The 23,984-nt window shown below is 40.0% G+C and overlaps 1 protein-coding gene across 6 annotated transcripts in view; it reads left to right on the top strand.

The window, feature by feature from the left end:
- Positions 1 to 23,984, top strand: part of COL8A1 (collagen type VIII alpha 1 chain) — a 148,070-nt gene that overhangs the window by 118,555 nt on the left and 5,531 nt on the right. For 3 of the 6 annotated variants that reach the window (XM_019648318.1, XM_019648313.1, XM_019648314.1), the window contains one exon: positions 19,986 to 20,313. In XM_019648318.1, coding sequence (XP_019503863.1) covers positions 19,989 to 20,313 — 325 coding nt within the window. In that variant the 5' untranslated portion in view covers positions 19,986 to 19,988. Of the gene's footprint in view, positions 1 to 17,440; positions 17,515 to 19,949; positions 20,314 to 23,984 lie in introns of those variants that run through there. The other 3 variants (XM_019648319.1, XM_019648315.1, XM_019648316.1) reach the window with 2 other exon arrangements.

The following is a 23,984-nucleotide window of genomic DNA, read 5'->3' as shown; positions in this document are numbered from 1 at the left end:
ACATTTATCAGAAGCCATAGTATGTAAATCACCAAGTGTGAACCCTAGTAATACAGACTATGCACTTGGGTGACAATGTATATCAATGTAGATTCATCGATTGTAACAAATGTACTGCTGTAGTGTGGGTGGGGGAGGCTGTGCCTGTGTAGGGGAAGGGAGTGTGTGGAAACTCCCTATACTTTTTGTTCAACTTTTCTGTAAGCCTAAGACTGCTCTAAAAATAGTCTATTTTTAAATAATACAAGGCAGAATAAATTGGAGTTAGATTATTATTTTTTTTAAGTAATGGTGAAGGTTTACATGGACGGTCTCAGAGAGCAATCCTGGACAGCAGGATGGGGATGCCAGAGGACCCAGGGGTCACCGGAAAGAAAGGACCACTGAACACACTCCCCATGACTTCTGGGCACTTGCTCTGCGTGGAGCAGGGCTTCAGGATGTGGAAAGCAGTGTGGCTAGCCTCCCTGGCAATGTCTGTACTGGCAGAAACAAAGAACCCAAATGTAACGATGATCTTAGGGGTACATTTTAATGTAATTGAACTACCTTCCTGAAGCATTGATGCCACAGATTCTTCTAGTGGCTTTAATCCAGTGCAGCCCTGAATAGCTGAGGCCTCTGGAGATTCTAATCCTGCTATGCTACCTACTAGCTGTGTGATGACCTTGAGTAAGTTATTTGACCTCTTTGGGGCCCCTCCAACCCAATTTCTATAGCCCCTTCATTTTTAAAAATGCAAAGTCAATTCTACTCAGGCTTTGGGATTTTTTTCCCTTGTTCACACTCAATCATTTAGAAGTGCTGCTGGTAGCATGCTCCTGACCCCATGTCATTTCTCTATTCTATGCTCGCGATGATTACCCTTGCCCCCCAGTTTTAAATTGATGCCACGGACAAAAGGACAAATTTTAAGTTGTGTTTTGAAACACTTTTGCCATGTCCTTAGCTGGACTGAAAGCACTTTTGCCACATGGAGAAATGTATTTTTAATTTGTGATGCTTTTCTACAGGGTTTGCTATTTCTGAGTTTAATGTGTTTCCAACACGTACAGACAGTCTAATGAAAATGGATGAATTTTTTTTCCTGTCCTTTAGTAAGGTAAAAAATAAAAGTCTAAACTGTTTGAGCCCTTATTTCCTTGTCTGCAAAATAAATATAATAGTGACTGCCTCCCAGAGTTGTTGGGATTGTATTAAAGGATAGAATTTATATAAAGCACCTAGCACAGAGTCTGGCACTTAGTAAACATTTATTCAACGTTTGGTACTCTTAATATTGTTATTATTAATAGAGTCTAGCGCTATTTAAAACATTCTAACCCCTCAGGAAATATGTGTTCAATGTATGAATAATAACAGGACTTCCATTAATCCCTGGTAGTGCCAGTGTCGGGGGAAGGATAACGCTTGGCCTCCATATCACAGTTAGCAGGCTATTCCAGATGTGAAGAGCAGTGGTAGCCAGAAGTCAGTCAAACCATCCTCTCACAAGATTCCACTGCTCTTTCGTATGTTTCTGCTTTGATTATCTACACCTATCTGTTTCATGAATCTGACAGCATGCAAAATAGGTTAAAATTCAGGCTATCATAAATTCTATTCACATAAGATTTTATTTTGAAGATCTTTATTGTTCAAGTAACTTTGTAGCAACTTGAGCTCTTTGAAGGAAAAGTATCATGTAAATTGTAATACATAATTACATTTTATGTGTTTACTCCCAAAGACCCTTTAACAGAAATAATACCCATCTCTCTACCCAATCAGAACTCAGAACGAAGCAAATAGCCACCCTTTGGGTCTCTGATCCACTGTGCCCACACTGACAACTACAAGTAGATGGGGGAAGAAATGATAGACTGGAAAATAAATAAGAAGGTGGGTAGATGATAAACATATATGAAAGGAAATTTTCAGAGTTACATTACCATTTGATTTGGGTAGAAGCTAGAACTAGTAGAGTTTAGCAGTAAGAATCTTATATGGTCCCTCAAAAAAAAAATCCAGAATATCATTGTATGCTAATAATACATAGGTCTAATCATTCTTTGCCTGCCTCAGACTTCTTATGGATAACTCATTATTTTTTTTAATGTGCTTCTGTATAAGGCCTGATGCTAATAGAGATGGTTTAAAAGTTATTTACGTTTGCTATGCAACGTCTTCTGTTTGCATTCCTTGCAAGTCTTGTTGAGACTGATATTAAAATAAGTTTGTTTTTTATGGATGCACATCAAGGACTAGAAGGCAGAAGAAGCCTAATCACATGCTGGAAGATGGAGGGAAGCCAGTGTGGGATTGTAAAAATGCTGGCAATTATCAGCCAAGTGCGTTGGTCAGCCCAACACACATGAACAGGAATTGAATGTTTCCCTGTGACTAATTTCACAGAGATGGAAACTGATGCAGGGCCGGAGCCCGAGCGTCAGCGCCAGCCAGCCCCTCCAGACTGTGAGTCATTCCAGGACAGGGACCTCATTCTCCTCTCATTGTTGTGTCTACAGCACCTGGCACTGGCTAAGTACCGAACAATGTTGAATGGATGGATCAACGAATTAATTAATGGGTGAAAGCATTTCTCTGTGTTTTTTTATATCTTAGAACTCTAATCCCCAAGTAGAGCACTGCAGCGGGAGTTAGAGATTGTTCTGCATACAAAGGAAATGGTCAAACAGTGTTTATTAGGGAGAATTTACAGAGAGAGAAACAGCAGTAGGTGTGAGGGACCCTGTCATCCTTAGCATATTCCAGGGCAAGGTCAGTACAAAGATCCAGCGGGTTTGGAAGTCACACTCCAGGTGAGGGAGTTTGCCCCTCGGCCTGTGAGGCATTTAAGCTGTCTGATGAAGGAAGCACCAGCCCTTCCCCTGGTGTGATCAGAGGCTAAGATAAAATAGCACAGTCCTGTGGCAGACCTTTGGCTCCAGCCCTCTCCTGGCCATTCTGTCATGGCTGAGGGGAGCATCAGCCCCTTTCCTATCTGGGAGGTGGGGTCTAAGCCTTGTAAATGACCAAGATTGTCATCTTAAGCACACATTTAGGGTGAGCCGCAGCTAGTTTCCAAGGAGCTTTGCTGGAGATCAACTCCTTTCCTGAGAGTCCAACCTGCAGGGGATCCCTCTGGAATATATTAACCCTTGCCTCTCAGCGATGATGTGGTAAACACAAATTAATCATGCCATCATGACCAGTCCTCCTCCCCAGGAGCTGCTAGAGATGCTTCATGGCCAGGCTAAGCTTTCTAACTCCATTGCATGCCTCCGACTTCCTAAGACACCTGTTACCTGGCACCTCCATGTTACTCTCTACCCATTCCCAGCCAGGGCAACCCTCCCAGAGCCCCTAGGCTGCCCTAAACCCCATTTTTCTAATTTCTCTGAGTCTCAGGTCCTTGGGCCCTGTTCTCCTTTATAGGTCAATCATCTGTTAAAGGAATCTCTGGAATGGATTAGCTTCCCCAGATTCTGGAACTTTAACAGAAATTTCAGGCACTCAGCAGACTTACAGAGGGGGTATTTGGGTTCTAGGTTGGAATGTGTACATTTTAATGCCACCCTACTCATAGCACAAGGACATTTCTTCCTTGCTTATAAGAACTCTGCCCTTGAATTCAGTGAAGAGAGAAGATGATTTGATCCATCTCCTCTCTGGCCCTTGAAGACATTGGTTTTTATTCAGCTCAGGTTCAAAAATGGGCTGATGAAGTTGCAGACACCAGGTGGGAATCAGAAACCCGGCAAAGAGCAAAGGCATTAGGGATAGAGTTGGGAAACGACAAGGGAAAGAGAAAAAGCAGGTACGAGAGAAAGGGGGAAACGTAACGCCAGATCAAGAAAAGAAGCAGAACAGGTGTCCTCGTATTTTTACCATACATGTTTGATTTGTCTTTGCCTTGGATTGCCACTGAGGCCGAAGTGACACGTTGGTCATCAGACACCTGAATCATCCCTGGGTCCTAGTGTGTTGGTTCAAAAAACTGTTTGGTGCATGGGATAAATAAGAAAACTAAAGTGGCGTATGGTAATGAGCCCAGTGGAATGGATCCTGGTGACACTATCCCAATCTTCATTGCACGCCATCGGGTTGGCTTTACATGTTAAGCAAACAAAAGAAGGACTAAACGAAAACAGTTCATTCTAGTGGTAATTTCCATGGCAGTCAGTGAAACCCCCTGTCTTTGGGGATTTGTTTTCCCCTCGGTATCCAGATTCTATTATTACTACAGCAGAGAAGCCAGGAGCCTAGAGAGGCTGTGCTGCTTACCCAAGGCCACACAGAGGCAAGTGTCAAGCTCGGGACACTCATATTTTCCAATTCTCAAGGCGAGGGCTGTGAGAAAAGGAAACTGAACTTCGTAGGATGTTCTGTTCCAGCGCAGACACAGATTAAGCATAAGATTCGGATGAATTAATACAATATAAAATGTGGGAAAGTAAAAATAAATTGCAGACTACACAAAGTTGCGATGGGATCGCAACAACCGATCCTTAATCTGTTTGCTATTAGGGTGGAGAGCAAGATCAAGTTCTGCTCTTCTGGAATTCAGATACATTTTCTGTTTATTATTTATAAATTTAAATATTTAAAAGGATACATGGAAAGTTCACACAGGCTGAACTGGGCCTCTTTCTAATGTAAATACCTTTCCAGTGGGGGAAAAAATTACTGAAAGATGGTGAGTTTGTCTTCTGACAATATTTCCCAGACATTTTTTCATTGTTAGCAAAACTCTCTTGGAGTGTAACTAAGAGTTTCTGAGGAGTGGTAAGTTTAAAAAGCAAAGGGAAGGAAAATTTCAATAAGAACCAAGCGGCCCCAACTCCCCCTTTATTTTAAAACAGAACCATCAAAGGGCAGCTAACGGAAATATACTTAAGTGGCATTAATTCATCCCGAAGAGGGCTCTCCAAGAGTTTTATTGCTACATAAGGGAAAGCCATAAACCAGCAGGAGGAGAAAGCAAAGAAAATAAGTCTGGGGAGTCGCCTTGTGTTAGAAAGTGAGCAGGTGGTCAATAACGTCTCCTTGGCTGATTTCCACAGCAAGGAGACAAAAATTCACGGCAACTATGTGGCCCACAAAACAGACAATCACAGGGAAAAGCGTCGTGGAGCCTTGCAGAAGGCTGTTGAAGAGTTCACATGAATATGTAATAGTAACACGCTCACCTTTCCTCCTCCTTCTCACCACCTGTCCAATCTCATGTTCATGCTTGACTCCACAGTCTATTGTCTGACACCTTCCGGTCTCTGGAATGATGAAGACAGGGAAAAAAGGACTTGTCTGGGGAGAGCCAAGGACAGAGGTTTTTAGACCTGAAAGTGATATTAGGGATCATTTAGTCCAACACACTTGGTTTTATAAACAAGGAAGTGGAGTCTCAGAGATAACTTTTAGAGAGGGAGAGACCATCAGAGACTTTCACGTGAGGTCTGAAGTCCCAAACCGAATGTTGGATTTAGAAAAATGCCTCCATGATCTTGTCATTTATCTCAAATCACACCGAAGACCTTTGGAGTCACCATACAGAGTCTCTTAGAAGCACCCTGTGATGAAGGAAAATTATAACCAATCTCAAGGTTATTTTACTTTCAACCAACCCTTCCTTATTCTTTACAAGTTTTTTTTAAAAAAATAATAATAATAACACTTTTTATTAATTTCTAAGAAAGAATGACTATTGTGTAGGATTTTCCATTCTTGTGAGCTGGCAGCAGACACCAGGACACAAAATCAGGAGAAGGAGAATGAAAATAATAGACAGAAGGGTAACACTGATTCAGTATTAGGAAATGTGATGCTCTGTCTGCCTTCACGCTATCCAAAATCTTATTTTAACATTTAGAAAAGAAAGCGGGTACAGGATGGAAACAGGGTGCCATCATACGTTTGTTCAACAAGCACTTATGGAGCCTACTTTGTGCATAATTATGAATTAGGTACAAAGAGAATTCCTAAAGATAGAGTTCTGATCCTAGCCCTCTAGACACTCGAAAGAGCTCTTATATGAAGCCTCCCTCCCCACAACCAGTTCCTAGAATTTATAACGAAAATTCGTTTCTCAAAATAAAATACATTACAGATTCGCTCCGTTGTGGGAAAGGGAATTAACATTTTCTATTTCAATAAATACTTGCAGATAAATACAGTTTGGGATTTCGTTGACATTTTGGATTTGAGGTTACTACTTTGCATTGACTACAAAAGAAGCATATATTCATTGAGTCTATGTTTTTTTAAGATACAAAACTCAATGTAGTTTTGAATTATGCAAGGGTCTATGGTAGGAAGGGATGTGAACCTTTCAGACACAAGTCTTAGAATATGATAAACACTAAAAAATGTTAATTATACCATTATTATTATTATTATTCAAGTCTCCAAATAAAGCACAGAAAAGTCAAGCTTGTAAAAAAAGTGATTATAGACAAACAAATAAAGAAACAAAAACTCATAGACACAGACAGTAGTTTAGTGGTTATTAGAGGGTAAGGCGGGGGAGGGGTGGTAGATGAGGGTAAAAGGGATCAAATATATGGTGATGGAAGGAGAACTGACTCTGGGTGGTGAACACACAATGTGATATATGGATGATGTATTACAGATTTGCATACTTGAAACCTATGTAATTTTACTAACCATTGTCACCCCAATAAATTTTAATTTAAAAAAAGTGATTGTAAGCTGATTACTTTTGTGACCTAAAAATTTATAACTATAATGACTTGTGAATTTTACTGCCTTCAGCAGTAAAGTATAGCTTAAGTCCTGCCGCTGCTCCCACAAGGCCAACTTGCTGCTCTCACGTCCCAGAAATATCTTTGGTTCTCTGGTTTTCAAAGCCAAAGCCCTTTGCAGTCAATACAAAAACAGGCTGCTGAGTGGCCAGTTCACTGAGGGAAGGGAAGCCAGGAAAGATCCAGCATTTGAACTAGCGCTGCATGTGATAAGCAGATGGGACACGCTGCACCAAGAGGTGGGAACACAGACACAATACTTGTTATCCACTTATTAGGGACTCTCTTTGTCTTACCTGTCTTTGGAATCTCAGCCAAGGGGGCAATTGGTCAGCCTAAATTTCATAACACGTCTGGAGCAGAGTGAAGATAAAAATCATTGCTTTGCAATTCTTCATAAGTAGGACTGAAAAAAAGCAAAATGTCGTGAACATGTGCTCATAATCCCTACTACTATTTTCCCTCTTCCTCATCCTCCTCATCCTCCTCTTCCTTGTTCCCCTTCTTTAATAATAAATAACACTTATAGAGTGATTACTGTATCTAGGCACCGTTCTAAGCATTGTATTTGTATTAATTCCCTTAATCTCCTCAACCTTATGAGACAGGTAATGTTATCACTGTCCCCAGTGTATAGTGAGGAAATGAGGCACAGAGAGGTTAAGTAACTTGCTTGAGATCACAGAGCTAGTAAGTGGTAGAATCAGTATTTAATTCAGGTAGATTAGCTCAGAGTTCCTGCTCTTAATCATTCTCCACAGCTACCAATGTCTGCTTTTAGATGACTTTAAGGAAGGGCATGATACCCTCCACTTGCCCCCTTCCTCTGCTGGACAATTCCCATTTATTCTTCAACGCTTTTTTCTAACACTGTGGCTCAAAGATCTTGTGTCTGACCACCCCTACCCACCTACCCACCTTCCCACCTGCCCCTTCCAGGTTCAAGTACTATTTTGTCTTTATGAAAGCACTTATACCAGATTAAGATCCTACTTTTCACAGCAGACTGGAAACTTCTTGAGAGTAGGTCCTTATTTTACAATCAATTATGTTTATATATCTTCAGCCACTAACATAGTAGCTCCTAAAAGTTTAATGTAAGATTATTGAATTAAGTAATTAAACTAACCAACTGACATGGTGGAAATCAACCAGGCCAGGGTAAATTTTAAAACATACAAGCATGGAAATCCCCCATAAACATTTTTTAGTATGAGAGGGATGTTAGGAACCATCTCATACAAAGGTATCCACCAGCTTAAAGGCTGGGTCTTGCCCACAAAGGTGTTAAAAAAAAATTACCTACCAGTGTTTAAAAACAAAGAAGATTTGAGCTAAAATTTCAAAATGAAGAGGTTTCACAAAATGTTCTGATTTATGGCTTCTCTTGAAAAATTGGAAGACCTGCCTTAACCAGATGTACAAACAAGTGTCTCCCTGGCATATGGGGCAAATGCTCCTTAGTTCACCAGAAACTCCGGCCAGCCAACTCCATTCACTCTCCCCCATAACCCTCCCACCCCCACCCCACCCCATCTCCCCGTTTCCTCCGGGTATCTGGTCTCCCCACCCCATCTAATTCACTCCCCTCATATCATAGTTTAGACAGAAGAACTCTTGAAAGATACGCAAGGGTATTGTGACAGAGAAATGACTACACCCCATGTGGAATCCCATGTTTGTGTGAATTCATCGTGCCTTGTAACGAGTTTTGCTCCTAAAAAGAAAAATCTCACACACTCTCAGCCTTTTTAACTTCAGCATCCCCAAGCACTGGCATTTATTACATAATCCATTGTCCTTCCCTTTCTCCACTTCCATTTTCTCTGAAAAATGTTCAGTAGATTAACTGTGAAAACCTTATGATTTTTCCTCCCAGACAGCACATCCATCTCTCTCTGCCTCAAAATAAATTCCACCCCTTAAAGAAATGGTAATTCCAATACCAAGATAGCTGTGGTTTGGTTGCTTTCAATGCTTTGCCTGTGTTCAAAGGGCAGGATGTTACCACGTGGGTTAATTGCCGAGATGGAGCTGTGGTTGAAAAGCAGTGGATTTTAGAAAATGCCCTCTTTGTGGCTGACCATTTATCACAACTTGGTGCTTTGGGCTTAGCCCCAGCTTGAGAATTAAATTTCTTTTTTTTTTAATTTAAATGCATTTTTGGGAACAGTCCTGTGGAATGATCTTTGCTACTGTTAAACTGTACAACAGAGAAAGAACAAATTCACATTTTTACTGACCAAGAAATTGCCGAGATTTTTGAAGTTCTTTTACAGTTCAGAAATTTCCAGGGTTAAATATTGCAACTTCAGTAGGATTGTTGTTCTGACTGGAGATTAGCGCTACGTGTATAGGGGCAGAAGGGAGCCAATTTTGGAAGAAATTGATTAATTATTTTTATTTCCAAGTGCTGCTGATTTTGATTTAATGGTTTGCCCATGTGTAATAGAAATTCTAGGGCTTGACTTTTAATATTGAGTCATTCAAGGTTATGTGGCTGAAAGTAATCTTAGCTAAATAAAAGTTCAACAATTGAACCCTCAAAATAACCAGCTCAAAAAGTGAAAAAAAAAATCAACAACTGTCCACCTCATGCCCATTATCTCTCACCTTTAAACCCCCGAAGACACATCCACATCCACATAATAATTGCATTTATAAATATTTTAGTATTATGCAGAGATTGGAAAAGGCTAGGATTTATTCCTTGGCTCAGGGCATTTTTGTTTATTTCACAGTTTCCTATAAAAATACCAAAATGAACAGTCGACTGCCATAATAGCCTGCTAATAAAATAAGAATGCTAGCACAGGAAGCTGGCTTACTCACTTAATCTCCTGAATATACTGATAGAGTGAGTACTAAGTGCCAGAGAGAATGGGGCAGAGAAAAGGGACCTTGTGCGCTTTTCAGTCCGTCCTTGAGACGGTCCTAGGAAAGCATTGGGAGGGGCATCCGCGGTGACAAAGGGCCCTTCCTCCTGCTCCCAGGAAGCCCATGCTGGCCTGGGAACTGAGCCCATGGTGCTTTATCTTTCAACTGTCTCCGTTGTTAAAACTTCCACCAGAACTTTTTTCCAATATAGTCATTATGCTGTGCATTACATCTTGTGACATATTTATTTTATAACTGGAAGTTTGTAACTTATGACTCCCTTTACCCATTTTGCCCACCTCCCCACCCCAATCCCCCCACCTCTGACAACCACCCATCTGTTATCTGTATCTAGAAGCTTGGTCATTTTATGTTCTTTGGGGGTTTTTTGTTTTGTTTTTTAGATTCCACATATAAGTGAGATCATATGGTATTTGTCTTTCTCTGTCTGCTTTATTTCACTTAGCATAATGCCCTCAAGGTCCATCCACGTTGGCATAAATGGCAAGATCTCATTCTTTTTTATGGCTGAATAGCATTCCATTATATATATATATCACATTTTCTCAATCATTTCATTCACTGATGGACACTTTGGTTGTTTCCACATCGTGGCTATTGTAAATAATGCTGCCATGAACATTGGGGTATAGATATCTTTCAGAATTAATCTGTTTTCTTCTGCTAAATACCCAGAAGTGGAACTGCTGGATCATATGGTAGTTCTATTTTTAATTTTTTGAGGAACCTTCAGTCTGTCTTCCATAGTGGCTGTACAAGTTTACATTCCCACATTCTTAATAGTAAGAAACACCACTCACTCATTTGAGTTTCACCTAGTCGCTCAACCTTTCTTGACTAAGGTGCTAAGCAATAGTGAAACATCTAGAAGGCATACAGAGTTACAGAGAAGGGGAAAAGGCAAGAGCTTCTAATATGACATTCGTCCACAGGAATTGCTGAAGTCTATATAAGCAAAGCCATCTCCTCATGTTTGTCCCTCCTTCCCACACCTAGAGACTGCCCTTAACCCCTGGCTTCTTTTGCCTAACTAGTTTTAAACTTTCTGATCTCTACAACCTTAGATATTTGGAGAATGAGCAATTCTATCATTTTACTTTATTCATCTATTCATGCTATTTACAAAGGACTACTTCGACAAATACCAACTTTAAGCTAGGCACATGACAAGGACATTACTGGGGCCTGTTTGACTGAAATACACTTGCTATCCCATTGGTCTGAACATGCGTATAGGGTGACACAACAGTGCTTGCAGTAAAGAACTGTTCCATGAAATTTCTATTTGACATAGCACATTATAGTTGTTACAGACACAGTATAGTTATTTGCTCTAAATAAATATGTTTACAATATCCAGTTCAATGGATTAGATAAAATGTCCCCATACCTGTGTCTTCCTTGCAAAGGCCTGAACACATCTTTATTTTACATCGTGTTGTTTACACAAATTGTACTAATGCAAAGAAGGCTGAAAGATGCTCACGTGAATGGCAGAGCGCCCCCTAGTCCTTCTCGGCTCACACCAGGAAGGACTTAACTTGCTACATACACATCATCAGGCCCCTGGAATGGGGAGAACCTTCTTCTTGGGAAACCTCTATTCATCATTGCCTACTATACCATAAAGCTGCCTCTAGATTGGATCGTCAATTTTTCTTATGGAATGAACACTGTAGATCCTAAAACATGACTATGTCACACCTACTCACTAGCCACTCCCCCTTCTCAAGGTGTCTCCTTTGTATTCCTTTGTCAGTCCCATGACAGGAGGCGTACATCAGTACTTGCTGAATGACTTGGGTAATTTTTGAGGCTATACATTATAAGAAATTTTTATCACTTGTAAATACTTTTAAAAATGTCTCAGTAAGTTTTCATTTTTATTTAATTTTTAAGTATGGTAAAAAAAATTATGAATCACTTTTTTGTCCCTAAACTTTTTTCTTACTCAGGTTCTTCCTTTGGTTTCTAGTCAAGGACGATGAAATGTTGAAAAGTAACTGGAACTGTGAGGTTGATCTAACTTTATGCCATCCAAAAAGCATGAACATGTAACTCATAAAATCACTTATCTATGAAGTGTGGACATGTTATTCATGTTCACAGATACCACACAGTTTGAGAACTAGCCAGTGTCCCAGCTCTGCAAACGAGGGGACTGATGACCAGTCAGGATAGATAACTTGCTAGGGTCAGAACTAGAATTTAGGTGCTCTACACTCTGAGAACAATGAGGTTTTCATATTATGGAAAGGGAAAAAAAAAAAAGGATTACACTCTAGAACTTTCTCTTTTAGCGATTTTTCTCAAGTGTTTTATAAACTATTTGGAAGCTGACATGATTCCAGCTAAAGAAACAAAAGGAGCTAATTGCAGACTTCAAATATGTGAGCTATTATTTTAAGAAAAATATTCTCCAGATGTTCCCCACCTCCTTTGAGAACAGAAAAGAGGAAATGAGCTTAAAGTTCAGCAAGAAAGATTCAGATTAGATATTAGAAAATGTAGGTCTGTGAAATGCTGCATTGGTTACTGAGGAATGTTGTGAAATAGCCTCCTCTAGAGAACTTGTGGAATGTGGTGGTTGGCCATCCATTTCAAGGGGTTAGATGGGTGGCCCATTTCTAGAGCTGGGGACACAACCTAGTTGACATCTAAAGTTCCCTTATGTCTCATGAGGTTATACTGTGCTTATAGTTAGCAATTGAGATAATTGGCTGCTCTTCATTTTAGCAAAATTCAGGATTCATCAATGAAACATATAGTTTAAGCTCTATTTTATACGTTTATCGGACCTGATAGGTATCAATGGGCAGATTGACTAAAACGAATGAATGCTTATTGGATGACCTTGCCCACTGCTTTCATTGGACTGATGAATCAATACCTGATAGGCTTATTTCTTTGGGCTCCATCTCAACATATTCATCTTGACAGTGGCTTTCTGACTTCATGAATACCTCCCAAACTCTGTCCCGGGTTCAAAAAGCAAAATGTAAGGGACCTAGTCCAGAATCTCCTCTTATATAACAGAGAAATTCTTTATTTCAACTAACAAGACAGCTTTGACATTTGGAGGACAAGATGGAGAAGAGAGACAATACAGATCTGTACCTTCTAAAACTAAACCCATATATTGGATGACAGCTAATATATTGAATGAGAACTCCTAAAATTAATCAAATAAGAATTTTAAATTTCTAACTTGAAATGTAAATTTCAGTAATATAATTATATCAATACAGATGGGAAGCTATCATTTGAAAGAATTTAATGTCTAGAAAAAAAAATGTCCTAGTTAGTGGATATAAGAGTAATGATATAACACATTTGAGTACGTTCATTGTGCTGGTAAAAAGTAAATGCTCAGAACCTTAGCGAATTTCATTATAACTTTGATGTTCACTGCCCTTTCTCCCCGCTCACCCTCTGGTCCTGGTTTTCTCATATACAGTCACTAATGTTGCCCAATGCCAATCTGGAATCATTCTTCTGGCTACCCCAAAAAACACCTTCCCACAAAAGGATTAGGGTTTTTGAAGGTTTCTTCAGAAGATTAGGGTTTATTCATCTCTGAGGCAGTGAAGGAGGGAATTTATAATACATACAACAAATATAAAAAGCCCATTTGAATGAATTTTTCCTTTCTTGACTACTCCTTCGCTGGAAATTTTTTCTCTGACTCTCCCCTATGCAGCAATCAACTCTGCTCACACTTAATCTCTTCCAGAAGGCTCTAGAAGGCCAAATTTCTCTACCCTCTATTACTTAGAATTGCTTCTATCTTCCTTTAACACCCAGGTGCCAGCCCATCCAAGCACAGAAGCTCAGTTGCTGCAGTAAAATGGGTTTCAAAGTGCATCATCTCAACAAATGTTAACCATCTACCTCCCTCCCCCTTCTCTCCTGCTTTGTTTTTCTGCATATCATTCACATCGTATATTTACCTTTTTGTTTAGGATTGCCTTGTTGTGTCTCCATCAAATCATAAGTCTCAGAATGTGATTAAAAATACAATTCTCATTCATAAGTAAGCATGTCAAAGTTTTATTTAACATGATGAAAAAGTTGATTTGAAACAATATTTAAAGCCTGGGTTTTTGTTGTTGTTGTTATAATGAGCCAATAAAAAAGAATGCCGAGACAATGCTAAGTTATCGATAGATACAAAACTGTTTAATATTCTAAAGGGCAATGAAACCATAACCTCAGGGGGATTAACATAGAGTAGCTAATATTTGTAATGCTAATCAATTATGCCACAAGTTACATATCCCTAGTTAAAGGATGCCTGAAGGTGGGCTTATTTGCAAGACAATTAAAGATCATGTGAGCATCCATCTTTTTCCTTAGCCAATTTTGGGATACATTTCTTAATCCCCCCTTCCTGACTTTCCACTAAATGGAAGCTATATGTGCACTGCCATCTCTGAAACAAAAATAGTGAGACCACCCTACAAGCTGCTCACATAATGAAAATAGCAACAAAATTTGTACAATAAGGTAATAGGTTGCCTTATGAATGTTGCCAACATTATTAATATCCAAGTAGGAAATACCAGGGCTTTCTTCAGCAACTGTTATAGACAGGTTTCTAAATGGGGAGTGAGGCTGAATTTGATATTTTCTAAAGCCCCTATCAACACTAAGAGTTTTGACTGTGAGGATCTATCAGTAAATACTGAGAAAGTCAAAAGAATATCATACATTTTCCTTGTCCTCAGGAAGCTTAGCCATGTTGAGTTTTAACGGACAAATCAATAGGAGAAAAAATAAGGTTGATAGGAATTGCACTTAACTTTATGTTAAACTTTCAGGACTAGGAGAATAGTGGTGGTTGAGAAAGTAGGGAAGACTTTACAGAAAATGTAGGAATTGAGTTGATTGAGAGGAACGGTAGGTGATTGAGCTGAGTTGTGTCCCCCAAAAGTCATATATTGAAGTGAAAACTCCCAGTACCTCTGAATGTGACTGTATATGGAGATAGGTTCTTTAAAGAGAAAATTAAGTTAAAATGAGGTCACTAGGGTGGGCCCTAATCTAATATAATGTGTCCTTATAAGAAGAGAAGATGAAAAAACAGACACACGGAGGAAAGACCATGTGAGGACACAGGGAGAAGGTGCCCATCTACAAGCCAAAAAAAGAGGCCTTAAAAGAAACGCACCCTTGCCCACACCTTGCTCTCAGATTTCTAGACTTCACAACTGTGTGAAAAGAAATTTCTGTTCTTTAAACCACCCAGTCTGAAGTACTTTGTTATGGCAGCCTTAGCAAACCAATACAGTAGGTTTGAAATCTGAAGAGGGGTAGAAGAAGAAGGAGGGAAAGGAGGAGGAGGAGGAGGAGGAGGAGGAGGAGGAGGAGGAGGAGGAAGAGAAGAATCCCTCCGAAAAAAAGAATACAATCAATAAAGAGGTCAAAACGAGATTAGACATAGATGAGAAATGAAGTTTTGAAATAGGGGTTTACATTAGTGAAACCTACCTACAACTACCATCCTAATAAATAAGACTCTTTCCACTTTTCAGTATTGTGTCTTAAGAGGGATAAAAAAACCTTTCAATCCGCACATCTCTATCCAAAATTTACTTCCTCCGAGATGTCTTTCCTCACCATTCATTCCAAAACAGTGTCTCCTACCGCAACGTCATTCTCGAGCCCTTTTACCCTGCTTTGTTTTCTTCACAGCAACTCAAATCCCAAATGATAGAATGTATTTTTAACTTGTTTATTCCCTGTCTCCCCACACTAGAACGTGAGTTCAGTCAGATCAGGGACCTCATCTCCATATCAGTCTATCTCCAGTACCCAGAACAATTCCTAAATATAAATATCTCTAAAATAAAACGTAAACATAAACATCTCATGAATGAATTGCCCTGAGACATGGAAATGAGGAGAAATTTTTTCTCTGAGAGGCGTGGAAAAGCTAAGAAGACAATTTTGGGGAACGCTGGAGCAGCAGGATCCTGCCTGACTCGCCCTTGCTTCCCGTGTGGTAAACCTGAGGCCCTTGAGAAACTACAAAGTCTGTGCAAGGGGGTGGTCAGGGGTGCAGGGGAGGGCGCCCAGGAGCAGAAGAGAGGTGTGTCCACACCACACACAACATGGACACGCATGTGGGCGCGCGCGCGCACACACACATGCGCGCACGCGCGCGCACACATGCTGTGCTAGCCCCGTGTGAATGGGAAAGTTGGATTTAGGGCAAGGACTGAAATTTTAAATACTTAAGCATTCTTTTGGACAGCAGGCTAAAATTTCATGAGGATAAATGTACAAATAAAATGCTGAGGAGTGTCTAAAATAATATATATCACATTATTCTGTTACATACATTACAGGTCACATGAGGAAACTGAAACTCTCTACAGTCCTACCCAAATAGAGGGAACCATTTACAGCTGTTCAGAATGATTAGGATTGACAACTCTGACACCACAATGAGTAACTGCCTTGGTTCTGCTGTTCTTTTCCTTTTTTTTTTTTTTGCCATTTTTAACATGTACATTTTAACAGCCATTGTTGTTTTATTCATATTAGGTTTATCATTATTGCATTTCACATTTACTTTGGCGAATATCCTTCTTTGAGAATCTTTGACATTTCAGTTGGTTTTGATTTGTCTTTTTGGACCCACTCCATTCATAATAACTTAAATTTGAATCGTGCTTTTCAGCTCACCAAGAATTCATATTATCATTTGTGTCCTTGAACAGCTCTGTGGGAGAGGCAGAGATTAGAATTTCTATTTTATAAGTAAGGAAACTGAGGCTTCGTGAAGATAAGGGACTTGCCCAAGGTCACAGACATGGAGAATCACAGAGCTATTATACAGCTCAACTCCAGGTCTTTTGGCTGCTAGGAAGCTTTTCCCATATGACACGATGTCCATCACTAACCCAGCTTGGCTGGCAAAGAGCCAGTGTTCACACACATTATACATGTTTATGTTTAGGTATACGCACACGCACGTTATCAAATAGAAATTTAAAAAAATCAAATAGAACTCAAAAGATTATTGTGTTCTGCATCCACCCCCCCACCCCCACCCCCCAAAAAAAGGCAAGAAAACCCACTTCGCCATTTCTTCCCAGCAGGAATTCTGAGACTCCTTCTTCCGCCAGGTGCTTGTATAGTGTTACATGCATCTAATGTTCTTTTGAGTGACTCGGGGAGAACCATCAAACCACTTTGACCACCAAAAATACCCTCAGGGACAAGAGGGAAATTATTAAGGATAAGTCAAGCGGTAAATTCTAACCAGGGCTCCTATATAAATATTCAAGTTAAATCTGAACAAAGTTTACTTAAATAAAAAGTCAGAGAAATGGCAGATGGCAGCCCAAAGGAGGTGGTTTTGGGGAGAGAAAGGCCAAGCCTGCGAGAGGTAATAATTGTAGTAAAGCACAATCCTACTGGGCCGTTGGTATTCAACTGGTGTTCTTCCAGGCATTTGGCTTCCTTCCAGTTTTCCAGTGTTTCATTAGATTGTCCTGGTTTAAAGATTATTAAGTATAACTCAACACATCCACTGACTTGATGGACGGGTGAAAGGCCAAGCATGCTAGCTTATTATTAAAGACATCACCACCAGTTTAGGGCTTGATAATTAAATTAATTCATCCCCAAAGGTAGAATGAAGTCCCAGCTTATACATTACCAGGTATTACCACGTATTTCTGGTATTGGATCAACACTTTCAGCTCTCTAGTAACTGCCTGAGGCCCTGGCTGTTAGAGCCAGGTGGCACTTTAGGGAACAATCGAGTTTTATTTTTTAAAAATTAAGGAGTTGAAGGAATCTGTTCAGATATACAAAACTGAGATGAGAAAGAAGGTCTGACGTTGTGCTCTTGTGGTTGAAAAAAGTAAGGAATAGCGGTGTGTATAATATCCTACAATTTGTATTCTGAAGGGGTGTATGTTGTATGTGCGTATTCATGGAACATCTCTGGAAAATATGGGAAAAATGGGGAAGTTGTTGATGCAAAAGGAAGGGATTTTAGATAGTGGAGAACAGAAATGGAAGAGAAATTAACTTTTTTCCAGATATTCTTGCTACTTATTAATAGTTTACACATCTGTCACTCCTACTAAAAGAATATAAACTCCTTGAGGGCATCTTTGTAATCTCTAAGTGGGTTTAGCATTGTTTCTGGTTAAGTACTAAATAAATTATCATTAAATACTTACAGCAGATGTTCTTTTTTCACATGAAATAAATTTGACTATTATTGAGTATAATTCAGTACTAATTTTGTGGCTTTATCCAAATGGTTTATAACAATTAATCATTCTTAGAAGGACAGAAAACAACAGCTTTCTCTCTTCTGCCATTTTACCAGCACATAAATTATTTAGAGTACACTTGAAATAAACAGTTCTTAAGACTATTCTGATTTATGAAATGGAGAACGTTTTATAAATCATTTTGCTTACAGATGTTTCTTCATTTTTTCCCCCCAAAGGGGAAAAATGATTAGTTAGTATATTTTAAAAAATTGTAAAGCAGTGACTTTTGTGGTAGGGTATCTTTAATTAAATATTTTCTTAGGTGCTTCTTATTAAATAATTCTTCTGTAGCCTATTTACACTCTTGGCATTACTCTTGAATAAGATATTGCAAAGTCAACGCACATTTTCTAGGAAATGGAAAACTATGCTCCAGAATTAAGTAAAGCAGAAGCAAAGAAAACAAACTCTCAGGAGAATGGAAATTAAATTATTTATAGACAGACGTTTATTTAATTAAGCTTTCCAGAAGATACGTTAAAAATTGTGAAAAACCTCTCTCTCTCTCTCTCTCTCTCTCTCTCTCTCACGCACGCACGCACGCACGCACACACACGCACGCACACACACACACATTCAACACTCACTCACTCACTCACACAGAGCCCTCTCCAGCATTAAGTCCCTATGGCGTGAAAGCAAAGTATCTGATGTTAGTACTGGACAGGAGTTACTGAAGACTTCAATGTGTACCATACTTGCCTGCCCTCTAGTGGTCATTTGCGAACATTGCCGTTCCCTGGGCTTTTGGGTCTTTCGTCCTGGGCATTTCCAGAGAGCGCTTTTCAAGCTAGTTTTTATAAACAGATACCTAAGCCCCATTTCTATTTATTCTGTTAACTGCTAATTTGCAAAAGGTGTTATTAAAGGGCTTAAAAACAGTTTATTCTTATGAGTAGTTAAACATCTCTATCTTACTTATGCAAGTAATTTGCTTTGTAAACTTTGTTTCATAATAGTGCAAAGGATAAACTGTAATGGACTCCAGAACCAATTAGCCCAATTCTAAATGAATGACTTCACAGTATTTAAATAGAAGAAAGAAATGGTATCCCTGTATGTGCATAATTATGATAGTGGTTTTTATAATGACATTTTGGGACTGTCTCACGAAGAAACTTCTTTCCAATTCAGACTTCTGCAGTTTTTGTTGTTTGCTCTTTAACATTTATATTTATTTGTGACCACACCAAGGCAGCCAAAGGGCATCTGGCAGATGAAAACTCTCAGCCTGTGGCATAAAGCCTATAAATTATCAACTGTTCCCATTGAGAGTAGAATGTTGGCACTTAGTAACAAAGCCTGACTTGCCACCATGATTGCCTGTTTTTGGAGAATATGTTCTATCTGTTAGGATTAAGTTTAGTGCAAATATGTGACACCCAAGGTAACAGTGCCTTAAAGAAGGTAGACCATTGTTTCTCGCTTGCATAAACAAATTCCAAAGTTAAGGGTCAATATGGTGCCTCCAAGTTCAAGCAGAGCTGAGGTTTCTCTAGCTTGTTGCTCTACCACCCTCAGTGCCCAACTTACACCTCAAGGTCCAAGGTGTCTGGTCTGTTTCCAGGCAACATATCCACATCCAGCCGGCAGGAAGGATGATGGGCAACAACATGCCCACTTCCCTTTAGGATCTTCCTTAGAAGTTGCACCCATCACAACTATGGTACATCCAATTGGCCAGAACTTTGTCACAGGCCACAGCTGGCTGATATGTCTTTGCTCTAGGCTGCTCGGTTCCAGTTGAAAATCAGGGGAAAAGGCAGAATTGGTATTTAGGGACAACTTGTGGTCTCTCCTATAACCTATAGTCACACCAATTGCCTTCATTTGACAAATCCTACTCTTCTCTGGTTCTCCGATGGCGTTTCCTTTGCTTTCTATTGAAAGGTAACGTCTTCTTTTACATTTGTCTTCCAGTCAGAAGTTCTGATAATGAAGACTGTCTTCTCTTTTTTTGTCTCTTTGTTTTTTTTCGTCTCTAAATACACTCCAACCACTTGGCCTGCAGGTTTTCACCACGTGGGTGCATTCCTTCCTTCCGCAGGTGATGGCTGTGCCACCTGGCCCGCTGCAGCTGCTGGGAGTGCTGCTGACCATTTCCCTGGGCTCCATCAGGCTCATCCAGGCAGGTGCCTACTATGGGATCAAGCCGCTGCCTCAAATTCCTCCTCAGCTCCCACCGCAAATTCCACAATATCAGCCCCTGGGCCAACAAGTGCCTCACATACCTCTGGGTAAAGATGGCCTTACCATGGGCAAGGAGCTGCCCCACATGCAATATGGCAAAGAGTACCCACATCTACCCCAATATATGAAGGAAATGCAGCCGGTGCCAAGAATGGGCAAGGAAGCAGCACCCAAGAAAGGCAAAGGTAACGTCATGCTCCTGGGCTGGTATAGAACAGCAGCTTTCCAGAACCCTAAGCTATGAGATCGGGGGGTCGGGGAGCTAAATTTCAGAATGTTTTATTTTAGAATACATTCCTAACATTTATTAAATACCTACTGCACTCCAAATTCTGTCCTTGAAAAGTTCAAGTCTTAAAGAAATATACAGACAAAAATTACTATTTTATGAGGTGCTTTATTGTTTTCACAGCATCAAATGACAGAAAACATATTTAATAAAAAATAGTCTATTTCTTCATTCATTACTTATTTATTCAAATATCCAGCAATTATTTAATGAGCATCTATTTTTGTGTCAAGCTCTGGGCCAGATGCTGGGGGACAAAGCAGTGAAAAAATTGAAAGGCGACCATCAGTGTTCTGAATTAGGAGAGCAAAGTTGTAAGAACCTGTTATGTTTAAACAATACTCACATAGAAGTATTTTGTGAACCAGGTACTAGATAAATGCAAGTGTTTTAAGACTGCTCTAATTAAGTTCCTACACATGTCAATCAATAAATCGACAGAAGGAGACTATGGAGTATAGACTGCATCTAGAGGTCATACCTGAAAAATCTCTCCCACTACTTTCTAGGCATGTTTACTAGTTATTCAACACCTGCAAAATGCTAATTACTGTAAGCAACACTTTTTCATAAATTCAGTTGATTTATTTGGAGTTCTAGGAAACCTAGCATTTGCAGGAAAGGTACTATTGGGTCGTCGGGAAAGTCATGATGCATTTTTGCACTGAAAAACATAGAAAAACAGTCATGACTTGCCCGACAGCCCAATACATCAGAGTAGCAATTCCCTTTGAGGAAGTGGAGGCCATTTCTCTGGTTCCTGCAAAAGCAGGAACCTTCACTTCTGGAGAATTATTGGCTTTGGCAGTAAGAGGCCTAGAGGCCTGGAGGCCAGAAATGAGGGAGACCTAGTCATTTAACCTCTCTGAAACTACTGTTCTTCATCTGTAAAGTAAGATTGTTGAGAGGATCAATGACACAAGGTAAGTAAAAGTGCTAAGTAAACACTATAAAACTCCATAAGAATTCTAAGTTGCTAAAACTGGTCTCACAACAAACCCTAAGTAAGAACAGAGTAAGTTCCAGGCACTGTGCTAGACACTGGGGATTCCTGATTAATAAGACGTGACTTTGCCCTAGACACGACCTTGATATAGTAGCTACACAATTCACTGCTTAGAAGTAGCATGCCTGAATACTATTCTTGTAATAACTATTAGCATAAAAGAAGTATTACCAATTTTCTTCTCTTTAGGAACTGATATTCCACAGGGGGTATTATCTCGGCCATTTGTTTTCCTTCCTTTCTTGAATGGCCTGCCTGGCTTTTGGCATTTCCTGTACTTATTCACATGAGTACCAGATTTCAATCAGGGAATTTGGGAAGAATATGAGTTCTGTGGTTTTATTTTGTTCACTGACAGTAGCTCAGTGCAAAATATAATAGTCAGGATTAAGATGTGACCATTGGTTGAAATAAGACTTTGGGACCATAAATTCCATTTTTTTGTGTTATCCATTACTCCCAGTAGCAATCGGAGATCCAAAGTTGTGTTTCTCTGCAAGGTGTAGCATAATCATTTATAATAATATATGCTTGTATTTCAATAACAGTTCGAGAAAGCATCACACCTTTCATATACATTATCTAATTTTACAGTGTGGGTATATTATTCTGGCTATATAGGTAGGCAAGCAGAGATGCTAACGGCTTAACTAACCCAATCAAGATCTCATTCCCAGGCCAGGAAGAGAAGCTGTGCTTCTAGCTCCTAATCCCAGCTCTACTTCATATTCATACTGTTTATCATTCTAAAACCCTAAAATATCTTATTCACTTCTCCCATTTAAAAACCAAATTTGCAAATGAGAAAAAAACATATTAAAGAACAAATATCTGAGGGTTAGTAAATCCTATAGCACAGTAAAGAAAGTAAGCAAGTCTATTTGACTCTAGAGGACGGATATGGAAGATGCTATTATTACATCACAAACAAAATAAAATGCTCCAATTCCTCCCCAAGTCCACATTGTACTGCATTTTCACACAAGAGGAAGTATTTTTGCCATATATTATTATATTAAAAAATCAAGGACAAGGAGATCCAAGTTAGCAAAGTAGATAAACACTGTCCCTGCATCCTTCTGTGAATACATTAAAATTACAACTAAAATGATAGAACAATCAACCTGGAGAACCACCTGAAGTCTAGCCGAACAGAGGTCCTATAATTAAAAATATATGGAAGCCACACCGAGAATGGTAAGAGGGGCAGAGACACAGAACAGACCCCAAACCTTCCTGTGGCAGTTGAAAATCAGGAGGGGTATCTTGGCTGCAGAGGTTCCCCCTGGAGGAGCCAGGGACCCCAGCCCGCCACACCAGACTCTCCAGGCCAGAGTACTGGTGCTGGAAAGAAGAGCCCCAAAACATCTGCTATGAAAAATAGTGGGGATTCCAACCATTTGGGTGAGATGACAGAAAGCTGAGGGAAACGCAGATGTCCTCTTAAAGGGCCCATGCACAGACTCACTGTCTCGCAGGCCCTTGCCTTGGGCTCCAGTGGAGGGACAGTGACTCGGGGGTCCTTGGAGACATAGAGGGGACAAAATGAACTGTGTGACTCCAGGTGGAGGACTGGAGAACAGTCAGCATTTTGTTGGTGAAGAGGTCCTCCTCCCATGCAGCCAGCAGACAGACACCATCTCTCCTGTGTTGAGCCTGCCCTCACAGGCCAAATCTGAATCTGAAGGGCCTGGTGAGCTCTGCAGCTCCACCCTGCTGCCTCACTGGGACTCTGCCTCACCCAACTCCTGCACCACTGGAGGCACTTTCTCCACAAGCAACCAGCTCACCCTCATTGTACTCCCTTGGAAAACTATCGAAGTTCACAGGCCCCAAGCAGGCAGTGACTGGCTTCACTGCGCTCTGAGACTTTTGCCAAGTCACTCCAGGCTCAGCACTGGCACCAAACCACAGTCTACATTAACCTGGTGACCACAACTCTTCCTGCTCTAGTGACTCCCTGAGACCCTGCCTCACCCAACTTGTGTATTGCATGAGGCTTTATCAGCAGCTGAACCTAAAGGGAGCCGGCAGGTGGCAGCAGGCCTCTGGGTGTCCTGGCTTTTTGTGGAGTTACCCTAGGCCTGGTATTCGTGGCAGCTGTCCTTGGTTCTCAGCATGGCTTCTCCCACACGCCTGCAGGTTTACCACAGGCAGCAAATAACTGCGGATCACTTTGTAGCTCCTACCAGGCAGCCCCTTAATTATATAAATGTCTAACCACCATGCTGTACACCTGAAATTAATATAAAATAATATTGAATGTCAACTGTAATTGATAAATTTAAAAAGGGGGGGAAGGTGAAAGGAAATAAGAGATCAAAATTTCCAGATATAAAACAAATAAGTCATAGGGATGTAATGTACAGCATGGGGAACAGATTCAATAATATTGTGATAGCAAAGTACAGTGTCAGATGGTTGCTGGACTTATCATGGTATATAAATGTTGAATAACTATGGTGTACCCCTGAAACAATATAGTATGTTACTATATATACTATAGTATGTGAGATATATTTTTAATAAAAATCTTAAAAATAATAAAATATAAGAATTCA

This window comes from Hipposideros armiger, unplaced genomic scaffold (assembly GCF_001890085.2).
Source record: "Hipposideros armiger isolate ML-2016 unplaced genomic scaffold, ASM189008v1 scaffold_125, whole genome shotgun sequence".
In the NCBI taxonomy this organism is placed as follows: domain Eukaryota; kingdom Metazoa; phylum Chordata; class Mammalia; order Chiroptera; family Hipposideridae; genus Hipposideros; species Hipposideros armiger.
The sequence above is the reverse complement of the archived record's forward strand: the minus strand, read 5'-3'. Positions and strand labels throughout refer to the sequence as shown.